Source organism: Dendrobium catenatum, unplaced genomic scaffold (genome assembly GCF_001605985.2).
Source record: "Dendrobium catenatum unplaced genomic scaffold, ASM160598v2 fragScaff_scaffold_945, whole genome shotgun sequence".
Taxonomy (NCBI): Eukaryota; Viridiplantae; Streptophyta; class Magnoliopsida; order Asparagales; family Orchidaceae; genus Dendrobium; species Dendrobium catenatum.
In genome coordinates, this window is record NW_021319407.1 from 118,031 (window position 1) to 132,337 (window position 14,307).

A 14,307-nucleotide genomic window follows, 5' to 3' on the forward strand; every position below is an offset into this window, starting at 1 on the left:
GATGATTCGAACCCTGTCGACTCCTATTGATCTGCATAGAAGGATCAAGTTCGAGCTTCAATTCACTTATTGACCCGCACAGCATCCCTAGATGTCATGTGTGTACCAATAACCCGCTCGTCGGGGTCCACACGAGTTTTATGATTACACTTACCCTTTTTGTACCTATGTGTATACAAACTACGGTGCATGTGTAGGGGCATTTTGAGATATTTGTAAACGCCTTCTGCCGCTTGTAAGAATGTTGCAGATCCGGTGGTATGGCGTTGTACTGGTTACATGCCCATTGTATACAGGTAGACTGTCGTGCACTAATTGCATGATTTATGCAAGTAGATTGTAGTGCACTAACAAATCTCCTGCCTTGCTTACAGATGTCATTATCTGTTGTAGTCCTTTTGTATTCACTTGTAGACAGCGTGTGTAATAGATCTCCTAGGTAGCTCATAGGAGCTCACCATTGTTATAGTTTTTCAGTATTTATTATGGCCTTCAGCCTTCATCTGAAAATGACATGCTACATGTTCATGTTTATAGAGGACTCCTCATTCCTACAGCATACCCTTCATTATTGCCTATTATGCAAATCAATACGCTTATTTGTAACATGATATTAGCCGTCGGTTGAGCCACATTCATCAATAATCTCTTCATGTGTTTTGATTTGCAAGTCATTACATGTTGACTGTCACTGCTTGTAGTTTAAAGACACTTGATGTTGGTTGTAAAGAAATTATTGCTTTTGCATCTCATCTACCGTCGTTATATACAAGTAGACTAGTGTGATTGCTACAAAGTTCTGTTAATGCTTACAAGTGGATGTAGTGGGGGTTACTACATCTTCCTGCATGACTGCCATAAAGACCATCATTATCTTACTCTAATGTAAATTGGAAAATTGCTGCATTTGCTTGCACATATTTCAATGCTCGTGGGAACCATTGTATACACTCTCAAAATAGTTGACATTAGTTGTAGAGAAACTGCATCATCACAAGTCTATTGCTTATTTGCCACTACATCATCCAAGAGTTTTGTAATGAGTCAACACACTCATTAGGAATCCCCTCCATTAGTGATTTCAGGTTCTTTGTCTAGACTTGCGAGTTTGTTAATGTGGATATTACGAACTGTATGGAACTTCATTATCACTTGTGCTCGAATTATGCTTGCAAGACTTTGGCACATAGACCTGCAAGTCTATGTTTAGGACTTGTTCATTATTTGTGAGTTGTTCATATGCAAAGCTCTTCCCCTATCCCAAACTTTACATATCTCTTTTTTCTTTTTTTTATTTGATACAAATCATTATTATTGTATGATTTGCAACGTACACTCATATCCTTGTTTGCATTTTAATTCTCACTAGTCAGAGGTTTATGTATGGATTATGATACACATTTGAAGCTTTCATTTGCTTGAAGTTTCCTCCATAACGAGTCCCCTGCTGTCCAAATTGCAAATTCATCTGATTGTCATTTGGTTCAATCAAGTTTTACTCAAGTCCGGCGAAGCTTCAATATAAGTCCCTTGTTCTTTTGGGTTAGATCCCAAAAGATTCAAGTCATATTTGTTTAGTATTCAAACTGAGCTCAAGTCTGAACTTATTTCATTTAGACTCAAGTATTTTTGTTAATCATTTGAATTCCGTTCAGTTTTAGGCTCAAGTACAAGTCCAAAAACATGTTCAAATAAAGTTCAGGCTCAAAATGAGCCTCTTCCATTCGTCGAATCTCTTGTTGCCCAACTCAAATATTTGCTTGAGTTCAAATTCTAGTTCATATTCAATGTCCAAGCATAGTCATGCCCACTTGAATTTGGGTCCAAATTGCCCAAGTCATATTCACTTAATACTTAGGTCAAATTCAAGTTCGAATTCATTTAGGTCCAAATCTTATTTATTTTCAAATTCTTTACTTGATTTGTTTGAGTTCAATTAAATCATTTATAACAAGTCCAAGTCCCATTTTGTTCCAAGTCCTTTTCTTATTTCAAACAAAATTTCGGCAACCTCCCAACGTCTCCCCCGTTTAGGGGAAAAACCAAGAGGCCGCCTACCCACAACATTAAGAAAGACTTGCACGAATAGTGATTTTTTTTGTGATCCACCACGCCAAGAAAGGCATGCATGGGTTATAAAAAGTAATTTTTTTTAAAAATAGTTCTTTATTGCCTCGCCATGCTAAGAAAAGCACGCACAGGGATCGTCTGCTTCGTTGTAAGCACCGCACCAAGTTCCCTCCCACCCCGCTAAGAAAAGCGTGCATAGGTGGTCCCTTGGCGCACCACGAACACCAAAAAAGGACTTTAGGGGGGATTACCCGCCTCGCCACAAGCATCAGAGCGAACTTCCTCTCACCATGCTAAGAAAATCGTGCATGGGTGGTTATTCGCCCTGTCGCAAGTGCCGAGGGCAGGTTCTCCCAAGTTTAGGAGGTTTATACCTTGGCGGACGTCGAGATAGTGGTGGCATGTGGATCGAGGCAAGGAAAGAGAAGCACTTGCATTTCCTCTTTTTTTAAATCAATTATAATTAAACAAATTAATTACAATTAATTATGATTAAAAATAGTTAATTATAATAAGATTTGATTAAATATAATTAATGTACGATTAATTAATAATTAATTATAATTAAAAATTAATCATAATTAAACTTAATTAATTACGATTAATAATTATTAATTATAACTAAACATAATTGATCATCATTAAATCTAATTAACTATATCTAATTTATAATTAATTATAATTAAAAATAATTCATTTTAATTAAATCAAATTAATTAAATTTAATTCAAATAAATTGATACAAGAATTGAATAGTACTTAGGCTTGACTTGAGCCAGATTTGAGTATTATTCATGCTAAATCTTATTAATAGGATTTATGCAAAATCAGAGTAAGATTTATGCTAAATCTTGTTAAGAAAAATTATCTAAATATCAGATTTATAAAGGCATTGAACGGAATTTAAGCTATATCTCATTTGGACGAGATTTAGTTAATCTTATTGTAACTTAAATCCTCTGTTTCCCCTTTCGACCCCTCTAATTTGCAAGATTTGGTCGAGGAAGCGCAGGAAAGGGATAAAGTTACCTTCACAGCGAGCTCCTACCATGGCTTCCGATCTAAAATGTCGTAACTTCAGCCCTAATAGGAAGGGAATGGCGTCAGATGAGTGAAGTCGACCAGCAACAGAGGGGCTGAAGAGGTGGGGAGTCGGCTAGGATTTGTTGTGGAGTTTGATCGCAAGCTAAGAGAGGGGGATGACACTTGGGCTTAAGGTATGGAGAAAGCTTTCTCTTCCTCTCTCTCTCTCTCTCTCTCTCTCTCTCTCTCTCTCTCTCTCTCTCTCTAGACGAATGAACCCAAAGGTCAGTGGCTTGCGAACAGGGGATCAGTTCTGGGAGGTAGAGATCGGGAGCTTGGTGTCGTCGACAGTTGGAGATGGGGCGTAATCACGAGTTGGGTTTGACTGCTAGGTAGGGATCTGGAGTTGGGATCGTGTAGGAGGGCTACAGGAAGAAGAGGGAGTCGAAGCTTCGTGTGAGGGAGAAGCCGAACAGAAGGCTTCGTTTGGCCTTCTTTTATTGACGGGAAGTGATCGCAGAGCAGAGCAGATACACATGATATCAGGCGGGATCCGCGGGTTCGACCAGTACAAGGTATGATTTCATTTTTCGTTTCCTTTGGGTATTATACAGAGGTCAACAAGTACTTTGTTTATAAGTTATATATATATATATATATATAGTTCTATATGTGTTTCATATGCTTCAATAGAATTATGCACGGCTTCGTGAGAGCAAGGCTTTTGTTGGTAAGGGATCCACTGTGAGATCAATGTAGTACTTAGATTACAGTACGTGATCATAGGCACTAGGAGGCATGCAGAACGAGAGAGTGTATGTATTAGTCTCATAGGCCTATGCATATGAAGCACAATCGTCCAGCTCAGCATCCTTCACAAATAATGGCATTGGGAGTTAGTTATCAAAGGGTGGTGACTTTGACAGCATAAATAGAACAGATGAGGCAAGCACAAGCTGATTTGCAAGCGTAACAAAGTTAAATGCAAACTGAGTTGCGGGCATTCATGTAGCAGCCTCGTCAGCATTAGGCTGAAAAGGCTAAGGAGAGTTAGGAGATTGATGATAAATAATTGCAATTTTGATATGCTTCATTTGATGTATCTATTCAAATTTTTTATGTAATGTACTAACTCATAACATATGAACATAATGTTAAAATTGGCTTTTACTTCTTTATTTAGTTGTCTTCTGTTAAAATTGTCATTCAAAATGATTTTGGTTAATGTTATATTATTATGATATATTGATTTGTTATTATGTGATGCTTGTTTATTCGTAATTATAAGAGAAACTGTACGAAAGGATTTTTTTTAAAAATTTTTCCTACAAGTTTCTAATGGATTTCTAATAATTTTTTTGCCAAAATCCGCGTTACAAAAGTTTCGGCAAAAAAAAAGTTTTAATGTGGGAGAATGTCAATATTTACATTTTGCTATAAAATTTAAAGTCCAAAAGTATATATATAATAACCACCATAGGCTAAAAAAAAACACATATAAAACTAAAGAGCAAAAAGTAGAACTAAACTAGCATCACTGTCTAGTCTCATGTTACAAGCTCCTTACCTTCATCTGATATCATATAAAATCACATAATGAGCATAAAAGCCCAGTAGGTAACCAAAATGTATCATTGCATTCAATGCAAGACAAAAAAACCAATATGACTGCTCCAATTTCAATCCATATCAATAAATAATCAATATTCTATCGATATAATAAAAAAATAAAAAAAAATTATATCAATCAATAGTAAAACCAATATGATAAGAAAGTCAAAAGAAATCTATCAAATTATAAAAAAATTGATAAAAAGGATGATCAATCAATAGGCATGATATGTTATATTGTATCAGTATCAGTGTTAGTACAATCAGTTTCATATCAATTACCTCTATCAATTAATTCATATGACATTATATCAATGCAATCATGTCAATGCAATTATGAAGAGTAAGGCAAGACATCTAGATTTAATGTGGCGTTTTCATCTTTCCACCCCAACCGTCGCCCAATTGGTCATCAATCTTTAATTTAACCCCAATTGTTGCCCAATTAGTCATCAACATTTAATTTAACCCCAAATCACCTTTCTACGCAGGGAATTATATTTTAAGAGCTAACATATATTGATTATAGTGTTAAGTCAGTCTTCTTTGTTTACATGTACATGCTACATTTATCTTATCTCAATTATATTAGTCTCTCTTTAATATATGAAAGGCAACATAAAATACAGGAATACAAGAAAATCTTTATACTAGTCAATACCACAACAACATCAAGCCTTTGTCCCACTATGTGGGGTTGGCTACATTTTTGAAGCTATAATAGTTAATAGGTTCAGAAAATCACAAATTTTATTTTATCCGGTGAAATTCAAGAATATTACAATCAAAATGTTTGTAAGGATAATATCTATCATATACAAAAAGTTATTTGGCTAAAACTCGATAAATCAAGGAAAAATACATTTTTAGCGATTTGGGAGATAAAAAACTCGTAAAAATTAAAATCATAAAAAATGGGAGTAAGAGTATAGTCGTTCAATTAGAATAAAATTCGTAATAGGAGCGGCGAATGAAAATGACACAAAGCAGCTTTGTGTATCTTCTCTCTCTCTCCTCTTCTTCTTCCTTCTCTTCTCCTTTGTCTATCTTCCCGGCCAAGCAAACGGCGCAAGAGGGAGGGAATAGCGGTGATATTTACATTAAAATTTGTTAAATCCCAGCAGTCTCTTAGTGAAAAATTAGGCAAACCGTTTAATTTTTCGCCACCAGCGTCTCACAAGAAAATCTCTCAACTATGTGTTTAGATTCCAGGAACTAAGACAAGCATTTAACTCTCTCGCCCTAAAAATTTTTGGTTTACAGCATGCAACTATAGTGACACCAAAGTGTTTTGTGAACCAATGCATATTCTAATGATCATCTGCTGTGGCAGCAACAGAAAAACTCACCCATCTATTGGTCGTATGGATCTTTCCTAGCCATTGATTTATCATTACAGCAACTTTTTGTGTTGGTTCAAGTTAAGAAAAAAAAAGTTTTAAGTAACAAAATATCATTTGTTTTGCCCCAACTAATCATTCTTTATACTTTCTAAGCCATACATTACTACTATTCCCATGGCCACATATCCTCCATGTACCAAGTCCTGAAATATGGTTCAAGCGTTCCAATTTTGTATTCAATAAACTTTTTTCTTTTAAGGCTTCTTAAATGCTAAACATTCATAACCATAAAACATAAAGTTGAATGTAAGAAGCAAACACACCATAGCATCTTTGGCCGTTATTTCCTCTCTCAAGTCCAACCGTGCACGAGCTTCTGCCAACCTCACTAAACTTTCTAACTGTCTTGCAGTGATAGGGGTACCATCCGCTGAGGTATTATGGTCTCTTAATCGCAGGTAAAATTTCTGCAATATGTCAGCAGCTGGCCTGGACATCCTAACTCACACAGAAAAATAAAAAATAAAAAAGAATTTCTTTATAGGACATGTTATGGGGAACTTAAAATCAAGCACCTGGGGAAAATGTATGTCCTTGCATAAGCAATGTACTTTCGGAGAAGAGGACCTGGTAATGGAACAAAATCCTTATCTTTCTTATGGTCGAGCCTGAGTCGTGAAATCAGGGATCCAGTTGCACCAAATGCAATGTCTCCACAAGATCCCAACACTGTAGGTTTCCAAATTCAAGCATAAAATATTATAAAAATTACGTTCTTGAATCATGGTATGCAATAGATGAAGGAAAAAGCAACCTCTGCTTTGCTTCTTTGCGGGAAATAAATGCTCCCCATTTCCCGCGTGAAGCTGCATGACAAATATATTTGATGATGAATCAACTAGCAGAAAATGCTTTTATGTTACAGCTTTGAAGCTTATTATATAGAAAACTTAAGCAAACTGCATTGATGTAAAACATGTGGAATTCCATTTAAGATCCGAAGCACTTAGCAAAAAAGATATGACTTTATTTCATAAACTAAAAACCAAGTGCAATATTGTCCGCATCAACGCCATTGTTTTTTGTTATCCCTCAAAGCTAATTTCTCATCTTGCACAATCTCCGCTATTGAATTTTAACGAAAATAATTTTTTTATTCCAAAGCCACATAGTATTCTCCGCTACCACACTTTAGTTTCTTAGGTTTCTTACAATCAAATAGTTGTCATAAAAAGCCTTTCTGCTGAATTGTTAAGGAAAATCTTACAGAATCGTATCCCCAAGTTCACACTGCTCTTCTGTGTATTACAAATCAACTTTAGATTCTAAATTGGCATAGCAATGTAAATTCTATTTTATTTCTCTTTTAACATACTGAAGACTTTTAAAGTGATAAAAAATGATAAAATCAAGTTTAGACCGTAGGTGGCATTTTAAATTTGGTTCTACTGCCAATCATGCAATAGAAAAAAATTGATGTCCTTTGGTCTAAAACTGCACAATGTCAGGTGAATGGAGTTTTTGAGGAGGTAGTGGGCGACTTTTGTGGTACTGATAACCAGTTCAAATGAAGAACTTCAATTAGGGATGTAGTCCAAAAAAGGGGAGAATGCGGGAAACCCTGTTTCCAATCCCATAAAGATTTATATATATTATGGTAATGTACATGCTGACACATCTGTCCCACTAAGAGGTCACCAAAGTAATTCAACTTACAGCCATGATATGGTCAGAAACTCGTTTATCAAGCACCTCATCAGGTTTATCTAGTAAAATAAAAACCAAGTCAAATCGTGACAGAAGAGCAGCACTCATTTTCAGGTTCTCATTCACAGTTTTTGCACGGCTGCAAGAAGAAAATGAGTTAAAATGAAAAAAAAAAAAATTACAATGGGTTCAATAAAAGAGTAGCAAAAAACCATACTAACTACATTTAAGAATGAAAATAATATGTCCAAGGAAGGGATAGCATAACACCCTTCTATGAAGTGCTAAACAAAAGTAGCATAATAAAAATCTGAAAAACACAAAACAAACCTCGCATGTTATGATATGAAAAATTTATAGTGAACAATTAATTTAAAATACAAAATAATTATCCCAAATTAACAAAATAATAGAAGTAAAATGAGTTATTGTTTTTTAGAAAATAAACGACTTAATTAAAAAATTCCATTAGTTCATTAATTTAAGATAATCAACTTAAGCTAGGTGCAGTTGGTGCATATGCACTTACTAGTATGCAAAATTAGCTTTGTTAGATTTGAAAGCCGTTTTGCATTCATAAATTATATGTTTCATAGGCCATAAACAATCAAAACGACCAGAGAATTTAGAGAATTAATGTATATGATAATATCCTTACAGGTTTCGAGTATATAGAGAGCCAACAAGGACATGTTTCTTTGGTTTCAAAAAAGGGCTTACTCCAAATTTTTTTCTCTGTATTTATTTATGGTACTCTACAGCCAACCATCAAAATTCTACATCACGAAAATTTCCCTGGAACTTGTGATATAGTCTTGAGATGCTATTAAGATATTAACGTCTATATTTCTTTACACTTAATTACCATGTAAAATGATATGACCAAAAAGTATCTTCGATCATTTTTAGGATAACTTGCCCCTATATTCTTTCTTGGACAAGGTTTTTACCATCCTATACTGTTCTAGTCCAACTTCCTCATAATAATTCTAAGTTTAAAAATTTAGCCTACCCTCTAAACCATGGGCATTAGAGTTATTTTGCTTCATCATCTTAGAATATTTTCCATAGATTAAACATTTCCACGAAAAAATGTACCAATAAAAAAAATGATGGAAATCTATCGCAAATAACTTTACTGGTTATAAATAGTGCACAAGGTCTGTTACAAACTCCTTAACTCCACACAATAAGCATTTTTAAAGCAAACAAAAGCTAGACTCAAACTTAAGACCTTTACCTAAAAATCAGGGACATAATGGTCAAACTGACAAAAAAAAAAAAATACACCCCTTATGATTTGGATAGCTTACACATGAGCAATCTTCAGCATTTGAATTCATGGGAATATCTGCACCCTACAAATGCAGGTATTGGAAAACCTAAAACCAGTTACAACACCGTTTTGTATAAAAAACCACTCAACTTTCAGCTTTTAATCGTGTCAATTGTAAGTTGAATTGCAACAAGGCATTGTGGTCAACATCCTACTCTTTGATGTGTTCATGCCCTTTAATTATTGTCCAATAAAATTTGGAGATAAATCTGCTAGACCACATGAGGGACTGGTCCAGCCGGCCCAAGTGCTGGGCCGGCTCTTGTATTACAACAGGCGGAAGCCTGATGTTCCGCCTGGTCCAAATTTCGCACTCCTGGGAGTGAGATATACTGCCTAATGAAGAGAAGGAGAGAGAGAGGGGGGGGGGGCGGGGAGGGGGGGGAGTGAGAGAGAGGGGATTAGGCTGGAGGGAATTTTGAATTAGGGAGGGCTGCTTAATCCTTTGGAGTGATTTTGTGCTGGCTGTAAGTGGAAATTTTGCGTTAGGTTAGGGTTGTCATCATCTATGTTTGCTGAATTTTCTATAGGATGCTTTGGTGTCTTGGGCTCTAGCGGCGTCTAGAGATTTGGGAGAGATTGATCCTCCTCTAGAATTATGGATCAATTGTATCTTAGTATTTTCCTTCCGTTTCATCCATTAGTGCGAGTTTTCTCCCTGTTTTGCTCGATTTGTTTGGAGTATCTTAGTGGAAGATCACTAAAATCTTAATATTGGTAAGAAGAACCAGTGTTCTACAAGCGTTCCCTATCAAATTCGTATCAGAGTAGTTTCCGGGCTATTTTTTGGGCTGCTTTAGCAGTTTCCTACAGCAGTTTTTCTATTTCGAACAGCTGTTTTGCTGTTTTTACGGTCAAAATCTAGATTTTTTAGTCTAACAAAGATCCGGGTATCGAGGGCAGCCAAAAAGGTGGATGTTTTGGAAGAATGACTTAAGGGGGAGATGTGTCCAATTAAGGCGAAGGTGGAGGATAGAATTTCCTCCACGGAAGGCAAATTCTCGGATCTCCAAGATGTGGTGAAGAAGATATGGGATCTTCAAAACCAAACAGCGGCATCAGAGGCAAGAGTGCCAGTGCGAAGAAGTATGAATTATGAAATTCGTAGGGATAAAAATGATGTCAGTGGGAGAAGGGAGAAGACCCTATCTGAAACCTTTCTAGAGGAAGGAGAGGTGAAAGGTATGGGAAGAGGCGTGGATATGTGGGGTAAGAGCAAAGGGATGCTGATTGGGAAAGAAGGAAGGGAGGTTATGGCCAAAGGGGTGCTAATATTGAAGGAAGGAGGGGGAAAATCAAATAAGGATTTGGGTATGAACGTGGAAAAAAGGATCGGGACACTTGGGGGGACCACCCACTTATGGAAGGGAAAAATATGGAGAAATTAGGAGAAATGGAGGGGATCAGAAGGTAAGGAAACTGAAGATGCTCTTCTTTGAGGGGAGGATGCCCACAAATGAATTTACAAGCTAAAGAGATATTTCACTATCAATTGGTTGACTGTGGATGAGAGTTGAAGACAACCAGCCTATGTTTGAAAGGGAATGTGTTGGCTAGGTAATAGTGGAGAGACATGAGGCGGCCCATACAGAGCTGGAGGGAGTTCAAAGAGTGCTTATTGAAATATTTCCAAACTAACAGAGTAGGTAACTTCTATGAGCAGCTCTTTGCCCTGATATAGGAAGGCTTGGTGGCAGAATACCGCGAGAAATTTGAGTACCTAACGAGCCGACTGGATAGGCTGTCTGAGACTGTTTTGGAGGGAAATTTCATGAAGGAGCTCAAATCAAAGATTCGGGTAGCAGTGAGATCCATGAGGCCTAATGACTTGGGAGAGGCTATGGAGCTAGCTCAGCTGGTGGCGGATCTAAAGTACTAAGAGAGGGGAGCTAAAGGCAGCAGTTCAAGTGGTGTATGCAGGATGACTAGCACTTTCTTATCACCCAAGGAGCCTACACCGGGCAACATTCGTAAGACCCCAAGGGAGAAGCCTCATAGGAGAAAGTGAGAAAAACTTCAAAAAGCTAACTAAGAGGGAGGTGCAGGAAAAGAGGGTGGGTGAAGGGATTATGCTTCCGATTTGATGAGAAATATACTCCGAAGCATAGGTGCAGGGACCAAACTCTTTAGGCTCTCACTATCTATGATAACGAGAAAGATAAGGAGGGAGGTGAGAGTGAGACATGGGTAAAGGAAGAAAAACTGCATCTAGACGTAGCAAAGGTCTCCCAAAACTCAGTGGTAGGATTCACTACAAGTCATACCATGAAGGTAAAGGGAAAATAGCAGACTGAGAGGTGGTAGTGTTGATTGACAGTGGGGCTACCCACAATTACATCTCCAGCAAAGTCATGGACCAATTAGGGGTGACATTGGTAGATACAAAGTGCTATGAAGTGATGATGAGTACAAGGTGGAGACGGCAAGAGCACCTGTAGAAGAGTAGTGTTGACCAATGTTTAAAATTGCGTATTCGGGTATTGAGGCGTTTTTCATTCGTGAGGCGAGGCATAAGCTTCAAGGCGTAAGCCTCAAAATCAAAAGATTGTAAACATAAAATGATAATTTTTTTATATACTAATGAGTGAATAATATAAAACATAAAAAAGTATAAGATATGAAGTGAAATCAAAATATTCCAATAATAAGCAACATGAAATATAGTTCAACTCAAAATTCTATCTTTCCCAAATCCCATTATTCTTTTCATTAACATATAATTCAAATTTTCAAAAATAAATAGCAATGACATATCACATAAGAACTCATAAGTCATCAGCACTATCATCACTAAGGCGTTCTTCATTTGAATCATCATTATGATGAACTGCTCTCTCCCCATCCTCCTCTCCTATAGAGTCCAATGTCGGGCATTTACTTCAAGATTTATGTAAGCTTTAATATACATAGCGTGAGGCATTAAGCCCATTCAGGAGGTGAGGCGGCCTCAATTGGTTGAGCCGCAAGCCTCATAAAAAAAAACTCGAGCGTAAGCATCGATGGCGTTTTTTACTGAATTGCGCCAAAGGCGGGCCTCAAGCGAGCCTCATATTGCGCAATTTAAACCATGGTGTTGACCAATCAGGGGTTTCAAGTAGGGAGGATTTCCTCCCATATTGTTAGGCAACAATAATGATCATCCAGGGAATGAATGTGGCTGCAGAACCTTACGAAATACCAAGATTAATTGGAGGGAACGGACCATGGAGCTAGTGATGGAGGGGAGAAGAGTAGTGATCAAGGGAGATCGGGGTTATCCAAAGCCATGGTGTCCCTCACAAACCATGGTAAGGAGCATATATGAGGTGGGGAGGTTTCCTGATGGAGCTAGAAGGATTAAAGGGGATTAGATTGGAGGAGAAATTCCCTTTCAGTACAGCTGCTAATACAGCAATTCAGTGAGATCTTTCACCATCTCATGGATTGTCACCACCAAGGGGTCAGAGCATGTCATCACCCTGAGGAGAGCATGTTGTCACTTATCATTGTCAGGCCATACCACTACCTCAATTTCAAAAAGATGAAATTGATAAATTAATCAAAGAAATGTTGGATGCAGGGATTATCAGGCCTAGTGCAAGCCCTTTTTCTACCAATCTTACTAGTTAAGAAAAAATTCGAGAGTGGAGGTTCTGCGTGAACTACAAGGCTTTGAGTAAGGAGACTATGCAAGACAAATTTCCCAATCCCAGTGATAGTTGAGCTTATTGGATGAGTTGTGTGGGTAAGTTTATATTCACCAAGATAGATATGAGTCTGGATACCATCAAAATTCAAATGAAAGAGGAGGACCTGTCGAAGACTGCTTTCGAAAAACACATGAGGGGAATTATGAGTTCCTGATAATGCCTTTTAAGGTTCACTAATGTCACAGCTACATTCATCCCTAATGAACAACGTGTTCCGACCTATCTCAAGAGATTTGTGCTAGTTTTCTTTAACGATATCCTAGTGTACAGCAGGTTAAATGAGGAACATTAGGAGCATTTGTGGACAGTCCTAGAGGTGTTACAGGAGCAATAGCTGAGGATCAATTTGAAGAAATGTTTTGCTTTGCACAAGCCAGTGTGGAATACTTCAGCATGTAGATCTCAGGGTGTAGCCACTTATTAGGCTAAGATTGAGGCAATGCTGAGATGCCACTAATAAAGAATCTGAGGGAAGCTGAGGGGTTTTCTAGAAGTGATAGGATACTCAGGAGGTTCATAAGGGGCTATAGCACTATAGCATGGTCAATGACAGAATAGTTGAAGAAAGATAACTTCTTGTTGGGGAGGCAGCCACAACAGCTTTTGAGAGAACAAGAAGGCCATGACACTTATATCGATTTTGGCCCTACCAAATTTCAATCAGGTTTTTTTATTAGAGACGGACGCATCAGGGTATGGATTGAGAGTAGTACTCATGCAAAGCCACCGACCATTGCTTACTTTAGGCAGGTGTTGACAGCAGAACCAGGATGAAGTCAATCTACGAGAGGGAGTTGATGCCAATTGTGCTAGCCATCTAAAAATGGAGACCTTACTTGTTGGGTCGACATTTCCATTGTCAGGACGGACAGAGTGGAGCTTGAATACTTGTTAGAGGAAATAATGGTGACAGAAGAGTACCAAAGATGGCTGTCAATGTTATTGAGATATGACTTTGAAATCCAGTATAAGCCCGGGATAGAGTAACTAAGGCAGTGAATGCTTGTCCAGATGTATAAGAGAGCTAAAAGAGATGTGTTGTGTCAATACCCGTGATGGCAGGATGGGGCCACTTGAGGAGAGTGCGCGGGATGAGGTTGGGAGGATTAGTTCAGATTTATTGAAGATGGAAAGAACACCCTGCTATTCTAGAGGGGTAGAGGTTTGTTGTATCCATGGAGATTTGTGATGCCTAGGATCCAATCCATATTCCACACCTGTAAGAGTACTGCTTGCCACCTGCAAAACATGGGCAAACAAAATGCTAAACAGGAGCTTAGAGACATATTTATGAAATGGTTTTTTCGGGAGAACCTTAAAGCTTTGGGGGGCCCAACCCCGGGCTAGCATGAACAAGGTACGTGATACAATACGTTGTTAATCATTCCTCTTCCTAAATTACCCATTCAAAGTGTTGTATAGAATAGATCCACCTCACCTAGTGCAATTTGGGCGAAGTAGCACTCCAAATTCTTCTGTAGAAGAATACTTCGAGGAGGGACAAGGTGTTTGGAAAAATTGAAAATGC

General features: G+C 37.7%; 1 protein-coding gene across 1 annotated transcript in view; it reads right to left on the reverse strand.

Annotated features, from left to right (window-relative positions):
• The window catches only part of LOC110116013 (probable DNA helicase MCM8), an 80,046-nt gene that overhangs the window by 11,570 nt on the left and 54,169 nt on the right, over window positions 1–14,307 (reverse strand). The window contains exons 11-14 of the mRNA XM_020849438.2: window positions 7,764–7,893; window positions 6,862–6,913; window positions 6,623–6,776; window positions 6,371–6,545 (exon numbers count right to left, since the gene is read on the reverse strand). Of these exons, the coding sequence (XP_020705097.1) occupies window positions 6,371–6,545; window positions 6,623–6,776; window positions 6,862–6,913; window positions 7,764–7,893 (511 nt within the window). The remainder of the gene's footprint in view (window positions 1–6,370; window positions 6,546–6,622; window positions 6,777–6,861; window positions 6,914–7,763; window positions 7,894–14,307) is intronic.